The sequence below is a fragment of the Sinocyclocheilus anshuiensis genome, unplaced genomic scaffold, assembly GCF_001515605.1.
Source record: "Sinocyclocheilus anshuiensis isolate Anshui unplaced genomic scaffold, SAMN03320099.WGS_v1.1 scaffold454, whole genome shotgun sequence".
Classification (NCBI taxonomy): Eukaryota; Metazoa; Chordata; class Actinopteri; order Cypriniformes; family Cyprinidae; genus Sinocyclocheilus; species Sinocyclocheilus anshuiensis.
Window position 1 is genome coordinate 2916070 of NW_015548217.1, and position 9455 is coordinate 2925524.

Consider the following 9455-nt stretch of genomic DNA (forward strand, 5'->3'; position numbering starts at 1 on the left):
CAGTATATACAGTATTTTTTCTTCACTTCAGTTTTAAGTTTACTTTTATCAATTGTATCTTAATAGCTTAATTTCAGTTATTTAACAATAACAACACTGAACCAAATAAGTATCAAATATTAATTTTAATACTAAAGTTTTTTAAGTTTACATTTTTCATCTATAGTTTTCTTTTTACTTTTGTATTTTATTATTTATTTAAATTATTTTTAATAGTCTTAATTAACAATAACAACACTGAACCAAATTGTAGCAGCTGAAAATTCAAGATATAGCATCCCTTTTTCAGGTCTAGGAGTTGTTATGGTGAACTTTCTTCACGTTCAGTGTTTTTAGAGCTTACTAGTTTTTTTTTTTTAACCGAAAACCGCTTTATTAGCCACATATTCAAAAATAAATACAGAAATCTGACAGTTACAGGTCACTACAGTCACTGTAGAGCCACTAAAACCAGAAATAGACAGTCCTAGAATAGAATATCATTAAATATATCAAACGCTAGGTAAAAAAATAAAAAAGAGCAATTCAGTACAGAGGTACATTTTTTCCCCACATTTTAAATATCTGGGGCATATATATATATATATATACACACACACACACACACACACACATATTTGTGTGTGTATATATATATATATGTGTGTGTTTGTGTATGTATATTTGTGTGTATGTATATATATAATTATATGATGCGTTCTTTCAGGATTTTATAAGCAAATAGCTTTAAAAGCTAAAAGTGAAAATGATTAATTCAGAAAGCACTTCCTAGCAGCACTGTTTGCCGCAAAGCAAATCCGATCATTGTAAATAATGCACAGGCTCTTCTGAGGGGCATTTCTTTGTTACTAACCACTGAATGATTGAGAGCTGGCAGTGGACGTGCTCAACAACCCATGACCGCTTTGTTGTTTATTGTGGCTCGATGATGCTCTGATCAGTTCGTTTGAGGTTAAGAGGGAGATATTTTATTTCCCTTATTTTACAGTCGCTGAGTGTGTCGTAAATACTCTTAATTAAATTAAAGTTGTGCATCCTAATTAAAATTGCCAAAGGGGCTTCTTGGCAGAAGGGGCTGAAAGGCATGACAGAGATTAGTGAACTAATTGCATTGGTGGCTATTTAATTAAAGTTGGTTTCAAGAGCACGCCATCCGGCGTTTCTATCAGCATCACATTTGGAGGAAAACATGGTGAGACAAACAATAATGATAACAGACAGCTAGAAAAAAGAGAAAATTATTTGAATAAATGTGCACATTATATAAAATAAATGTTTTATTATATACTGCTGGTCAAATGTTTGGAAACATTATTATTTTTTAGTAATATTGCTTAATATTTTTGTGGAAAAGACTCTTTGCTCACCAAAACTGCATTCATTGAATTCTTAAAATCGAATTAATTCCTGTGATCAAAGAAATTTCAGCATCTTTGCTCCAGTTTTCAGTGTCACATGATCCTTCAGAAATCATTCATAATGTGCTGATGCTAAATAATTATTGATGTTCAATTATTAATAATTGTTCTTATAAGTAATGCTTGATAATTTTTAAATATTTATTTGTTTGACCTTTTCTTCAGTATTCTGTGATGAATAGAAAGTTCAAAAGAACAGCATTTATTTCAAATATAAATATTTTGTAACATTATAAATGTCTTTACTTTCACGTTTGATCAATTTAATGCATCCTTGCTAAATAAAAGTATTTCTTTTCTTTTTTTAATATTGATAATAATCAGAAATGTTTCTTGAGCAGCAAATCAGCATATGATAATGATTTCTGAAGGATCATGTGACACTGAAGACTAAAGCGATGATGCTGAAAATTCAGCTTTGCGTCACAGGAATGAAATTACTTCATAAAATGTATATTCAAATAGAAAGCAGTTGTTTTAAATAGTAAAAATATTTTACACACTGTATTTTTTAATCAAATAAATACAGGCTTGTTGAGCATAAGAGCATAATTCTTTCAAAAACATTAAAAATCAGTATTTTTCCAAACGTTTGACTAGTACTGTGTGAATTCTGTAAGACCTTGCCAAGTGACTAATTAAATTAGTATTTTTGTCTGCTCACATCCTCTCTTTCTTTTGGCAGCCGATAGGATTTGTTCATCCTCGAATGATGCTGCTGCCTCCAAACCCATTCTCTCGTCTCCTCCTCGCCGGCATCATTCTCTCCCTCATTCGCACCATCCACATGTGGGCCGCACCCGGATGGGCAGCCGCTCCAGCTCCATCGCCTACACAGCATTCTCCCCGCGGCCCTCGATTTCACGCCACTCCAGCATCGCCACCAACCCCCCGATGGACCGCTCCAAACCCAAAGACTACCTCATCCTCGCCATCATCGCCTGCTTCTGCCCTGTCTGGCCAGTAAACATTGTGGGATTTGTTTACTCCATCATGGTATGTAGAGCTTGGGCCCTTTGAGTTATTCTATCTACACACAGAAAAGACACACAGACTACTTTAGATGTACCTTTAAGGTACCAATATGGACTCGTTAGGTACAAAGGTGTTTCTTTTGAAAAGGTACCACCCCAGTGACAGCTTTTGGACCTTTTTTCTGAGAGTGCAGGATGTCATTTGTGTCCCTAATATACTTTTAATATATATAATTTTAACAATGACTAGCAAACACTGTGTTAATATACATTTTGTAAATATTTATAAAAATATAATAATAATATATATTGATAATATAATAATGATATAATAAAATATAGATTTCATAACATTTTAAAATCATTTCTTTTATTTATTTATTTGTTTGTTTTTATTTTTGGTCTGTTCCCAGCCAGTTAGCAAATATACACATTTTAATGATGATAAAACATACGGATCGAAAATATGGTCATAAGAGCTTGCATTTTATCAAACTTTAGTATCATTCATTTTTTTGAGTTATTATGAATTATAAATAATAATTATGAATTATAAATATATACATTTCATTTGAATTTTAGGTAAAGTTTTAGTCATTTTTGCGTTATTTCGTTTTTGTTTTAGTTATTTAAGTACAGCAAGATAAACCCAATGAAATGTTTCTACATTTTATTTAAATGATTTTTTTTAGTTAAATCAATGAAAATGTTTTCATTTTAGCTAAAGCTGCAGTCCGTAACTTTCAAACGTGTTCAAAATGTATAAAATGAGCGAGTACATCATGAATCCACTTTCCAAACCGTGTTTTTGGCTTCTCCTGAATCACTACGGTACGCCTATAATACGTTTTTACAGTATATTCAGACTGATTCTGGTAGGAACCGCTGCGGAGTAGCCCAGTACCTGCGTGATTCAAAAATTCGAAATATCAAATGGATATGCAAAATCATTTTTTCCCTCAGCATAACAGACTGAATTTGTCATTGTGTGTTACAGTGTTGAATATGTAAAATGCTTCTGACTTTAATGGAAGCTCAGATCTCACTGTCATGTTCTGTTAGTCGCGGAACAGTCTAGAGCAGGGGAACATAGACGGAGCGAGACGACTGGGTCGCGTGGCCAAGCTGCTCTCTGTGGTCTCTCTGGTGGGAGGAGCCATCATCATTGTAGCATGCGCCGTGAATCTGTCAAGTAAGCCATCTCTAACCTCTTCACCCGAGCCTCATGGGACTTTCTCCTCTTCGTAGTCACACACGAAATATGCTTCTCGATGCTGGATATTTATGCAGAACGGATTATCTGAATCATAACTCTATACATAGGACATCTAAGTAGGTCAGGAAGCAGAGAATCCTTTGTGGCTGGAGATTTTCTTTCTTTTGCTGTTCTTTTGAAGTGTTTAAATACTGCTACTTTTTCCCAATGGACATTCAGCCTTTTCTTCTACAGTTGGGAAAAATGTTCTACAAAGCTGTGGGTGATTAGAAGACATTTACACGGATTGCATTTAATTACTTGAATAATAAATTATGAATGAATTACAAATGACACAACAGATTGATCTAGTGACAGACCAATGTTTTACACTATTATATGAAACATTAATGGAACACAAACATCGATGGTAACTAACAGAATCCAATCTAATATCTCCCCTGATTTAACATCAATGATCTCGCAACCCATTTACTTCCATTATGTGACATATTTCAGAGTGAATAGCACATTTAGTAAAAAAAAAAAAAGGACAGGAGTGGATTTAATCCATTGGGAATTGATTGGATTATGAAAAGTGACGTCAATGAAAAGCAATGGAAAAAAAGCTCAGAGTAATTTATTACTTTCTGATGTGTGTGTGTGTATATATATATATATATATATATGTGTATAAAATAAATAAATATATTTTTCACATATTTCAATCAAATTCTGTTTAATTTTCTATTCATCAAAAAAAAAAATCCTGAAAAAAAAGTATCCTCAAAAATATTAGGCAGCACAACTCGTGTAAACAGTGATAATAATAAGAAATGTTTCAGCAAATCAGCATATTAGATTTTTCTGAAGGATCATGTTACACTGAAGACTGGAGTAATTATGCTGAAAATTCAGCTTTGCATCGCAGGTATACATTACATTTTAAAATATATTCAAATAGAAAACAGTCATTTTAAATTGCAAAAATATTTCACAATATTAGCAGGTTTTAAAGGTTTTTTTTATCAAATAAATGCAGCCTCGGTGAGCATAAGAGACTTATTTCAAAAATGACCCCCAAACAGAATGGTAGTGTAAATTTTTAATGGAGCAGTTAGTGCAGGCAAAGCATCAACAAGTGCTTTTAGTCCTTTAATACGGTTAAAAAGCATCCCAGAATGCAATTTATAAAAGTGAGCAGAGCTGGAATCTAGACAAAGAAGGAGCTCAAATATAAGACAATAATGAGTGTAGTGTACAGTTTTGTGAGTTTTTTTTTTAACACCAATAACATGATTTATCTGTGACTTGCAGTTAATGTGAAATCCTGAGGTCGTTGAGCATGCCACAAAATCCAGCTTCACATCAGACCACTGACCCGAACACCACGGCCCATTTGTTTTGCCCCACTGCTGCTGTGACGGAAATCTCAACGTAGACAGCAATCGATAATCGGATGACATTGCTCTCTGAGAGAACCCTTGGGAATCTGCACCACCAACATGCCATCCTTCAAACAGATGGAGCAAGATACTTCACTGAAGTCTCTCACATCAATGAGTTAAGAGTAAAAGAGTTTTACTCTTGCGTTTGTTTCCTTGGCACTTACTCCGAGGCTGTTGTGGAGTCTCTCACACCTAAACTCTAGCTCACGCTCTGTAAAGACTGGCTGCGCTCATACGCACTCGTTGAGGATTTGAAGTATTTTTCCTTCTCCAGAAGCAGAAAACAAGCCAAACCAATATACCGATGAGAATCACACGTCAATTGCTCTGAAGATTGTCAAGTGGCTCACGTGAGATGAAGTGGATCTCCTCAGTCGTGATCACGTCCTTATATTAGAGACACACTTGATTTACCATGTTGACAACATTTGGTTAGTTTTAAAACTTCAGAGAACCATTTTATGAGAAGATCACCTGTGAGTAAAGAGCAGAGATACTGTATCTTAGTAACAAGAGTTGTCTTTTTTTATTTCATGTCCTTGTATAGTCTACATTTTAAAAAAGGGGGGAAAAAATAGATTTATTTTCTGCCATCAGACATTTGGAATTTTATATCATGATACTGTTTGTAATTATTCTTTATTTTTCATTTAACTTTTTCAAATGACAATCAAATCTTTCTTTTTTTCTTTCTTTCTTTCATTCTTTCTTTCTTTTCATTTGTCTTTTTCTCCAGAAAATTTGACTGTTCTTGAACGTGATGCATGTGTAGTCGTGCTTGCACAAAATGTAGCTAACAACCCTAAAACTGTGTTTTGGACAACCATATTTTGATGAAGCAATATGCAAGCACTCACAGGCAAAATGGATTTTCATCACATCGTAAAAGTGTTTCTGGAAATTATAATCTTTATAAAAACACACTGTGTCTGCTGCAAACCTTTGTATTGATTTGTGTTGTTGGGTTATTTATATACACTGTGTAATTTGAAATATCTGTAGCTAAATGTAGCCGAATCACAACCGAATCTTGCAATATTGTATTAATTAGATGTTGTGTTAATGAACCCGTCCTGTAGATCCAAATGGGACATTTGGCTGGTAATACTGTCGAGCTCATGGGGATTTTACTGCTGTAGGTTTTGAATTGTATATAAAGAGGAATGTACGATTTTGACTTGTGGGACAATGGGATTGTAACGAGGGGCAGTGATGTCATCATTCTCTGGTTGTGAATGGATGTAGCTTTTGTGCATTTCACTTCTGTTTAGATTCAAATGGTACTGCGTATGCTATATTAGAAAACTTGTGATACGTGATGATTATATTTATGGTAGGTACAGTTGGTTAAATCCATGCATTTCTTTATATCTTTTTTTAAAAACGGTTTATAATACATCCCTTTATTTTTCCTAATACCCTTTTGGCACACGAGAATACATAAACATTCTTGTTTCAATCCACCCTGATAGAATGATAAAGAGCTGGAACGTATGAAATATTTAGCTATTACAAACATTGTGTACTTATTTTTGCATGCACCCTTCTTTCTCAAATATTTTGATAGGCTTGTAAGAAGCACTCTTTCCCTCTATGTATCCTCCGCAGGGAAACCGAATAAAGGATGTGAAACAGCTGTGAATTCTCTCTGACTGCTGGATTGTTCTTTGTCCTCAGTTATTAGTGGGACTAAGTTTGAAGCTTCTGTTGCCAGGGATACCATCTGCCTCTGTTCAGGTGTGTGAGACGTGAGAATTAGACTGGACATACTGAAGACAGCATGGAGAAAACTAAAAACTGAGTTATATATAGGGCTGTCGATTTATTCATGTTCTTGGTCACAGTGGAAAGAGACGGGAGATGAAGAGCACAGAAACTTTGACTTTTAAAGGTCACTTTTATTTACTAATGATTAAAATCCTTGCTTAGAATTGCTGCATTTGAAATCCACAAGGAACAAATATAAAACAAACATACAAAAATCAGATAGATAGACTGACATAGAGATAAGGATAGATAGATAGATAGATAGATAGATAGATAGATAGACAGACAGAGACATACAGTCATAAGGAATAGATTGCAGATAGATAGATAGATAGATAGACATACAGTCATAAGGGATAGATAGATAGATAGATAGATAGATAGATAGACATACAGTCATAAGGGATAGATAGATAGATAGATAGATAGATAGATAGATAGATAGATAAACTGACATAGAGACATAAGGATACAGTTTGTACGGTATAAAAACCACCTATAAAACATGGAAACACAACGTGTGTGTGTGCGTGCGTGCGTGTGTGTGTGTGCGTGTGTGTGTATGTACAGAGCACAAATCCCGAGTTTGGGACACCATACTTGACCTCACGTCACGTCCTTTTCCTTTCCGTTTAGATAGACTAACCGACGATTTCTGTAAATTACACAGTATTTAACTGTAATATGAACTGTACTTTACTGTAAAACAGTTACACAGTATGTTACTGTATTTTAAAATTGCATTATGGGAAATATCCTCTTGGCGCCATTAAAATACAGTATTTTTCATTTACTGTAAATCCAAATACAGTAAAAAAAAAATGAGCGGGAAACCTGACCAATGACAGAAAGGCTTTTTTTCTGCTTGGAGAAAAGAAGAAGAAGAAGAAGAAGAAGAAGAAAAGGAAGACGCACACACCTCGCAGCTGCAAATGTATGTACAATATTCCTGCTTTTTCATTACATATTTTATGTCAGTGTAATTTTAATAGACAGAGACATACAGTCATAAGGAATAGATTGTAGATAGACAGATAGATAGATAGACATACAGTCATAAGGGATAGATTGTAGATAGATAGATAGATAGATAGATAGATAGATAGATAGACAGAGACATACATACATAGATAGATAGATAGAGATAGATAGATAGATAGATAGATAGATAGATAGATAGATAGACAGAGACATACAGTCATAAGGAATAGATTGTAGATAGATAGATAGATAGATAGATAGATAGATAGATAGATAGACAGAGACATACAGTCATAAGGAATAGATTGTAGATAGATAGATAGATAGATAGATAGATAGATAGATAGACAGAAATGGAACTGCTAATTTTACAATTTGTGCATATAGTTTTACAGTAACTGAAAAGTGAAGCAAACCAATTACAGTGAACTTTACAGTATAACAGTATGTTTTCTATTGTTTTAAAATGCATTACTCAAGAAAGGACCAAAAATGAATACAATAATAAAATATTTTACAGTTAAACAACATTATACTGTAAATACATTTACAGCAAGTTAAATGGTACTGTAAATATTAATACAGTCTTTTTACTGTAAGTTTAATTTACAGTAAGTTACTGGCGAACTGCTGCCAGTAAGTTACTGTAATTTCTACAGGAAATTTTTAACAGTGTAGATAACAAGGTGGACTCCGACCCAACACTGATAGATAGATGTTTTATATTTATGTTTTATGAAAGAACAAACAGAAGGTCAGAATGTGAGAGCGAGTGAAAGAAATAAAAGATGGCCGCCATTATGCAGTGAAGCAAACAGTGAAGGGGTGGAATGAGAAAGTCTCGAGGGATGAGGAGTAGTAGGCAGCCAGAGGGGATAGATATTTCATGAGGAACCGCATACGACCCTCTAAATCTGCTGCATGCAACAATGACAAATATCTAACGCTGCCGGAATGATCTGCACACTGAACTGGATGATGAATGAGATCAGTGTGTGAACTGCGGTTTCACTTCATCCACTAAGATGCAGAGATCACAGCTGCGTTTGTGCTAAACACAACTCCCATCATTCAGTATTTATTAAACTGGAAATCCTGACAGACTCATGGGGGGAAAAAAGCTTTTCTCAAGCTCTTTCCCTCTTCTCTTGCAGAATCCTGGATTAGCTGGATTTCTAAAATGGATGTTGCATTACTAAGCACAAATGAATACTGCTGCAAGAGTGCGGAGGATTCCTGAGCCAAACTGTACGACACCCAAATCTCAAACAAACCCTCTACAGTACACCCAGAGCAATATGAGGCCCATGCCCTACTTCTGTAGGGCGAGTTGTGTGTGTGTGTGTGTGTGAGTGATAAACAGCTGCATCAGCCTGCAGTGTCATTAGTGCAGATTATTGCAGTTGAGTGCAGATGCAGCACTAAAACCCAAACATCATCCCCCGCACAGCAGCACCACTGACCTTGACAGAACCAACACTAGAGAAACAAACTTTCACAGTCTTCTCATTAGCCATTAGACTTCTCATTAGACTGACTGACATTTAGGCAAATCAGTCAGAGATAGATGGTAGGCTATTTCAACACTGTAGAAAGCTGCCAATGCCCTCAAATTGACTAAATTGAGTCATCAAATGCATGAATTTTGCAACTAATTTTATGATGTTTTAAA

The 9455-nt window shown here is 34.7% G+C and overlaps 1 protein-coding gene across 1 annotated transcript in view; it reads left to right on the plus strand.

Annotated features, from left to right (window-relative positions):
* The window catches only part of LOC107654033 (proline-rich transmembrane protein 2-like), a 6255-nt gene extending 921 nt beyond the window's left edge, over positions 1-5334 (plus strand). Inside the window, exons 2-4 of the mRNA XM_016440924.1 lie at positions 2104-2414; positions 3455-3584; positions 4905-5334. Of these exons, the coding sequence (XP_016296410.1) occupies positions 2104-2414; positions 3455-3584; positions 4905-4921 (458 nt within the window). The 3' untranslated portion in view covers positions 4922-5334. The remainder of the gene's footprint in view (positions 1-2103; positions 2415-3454; positions 3585-4904) is intronic.
* Positions 5335-9455: the final 4121 nt, after the last annotated feature.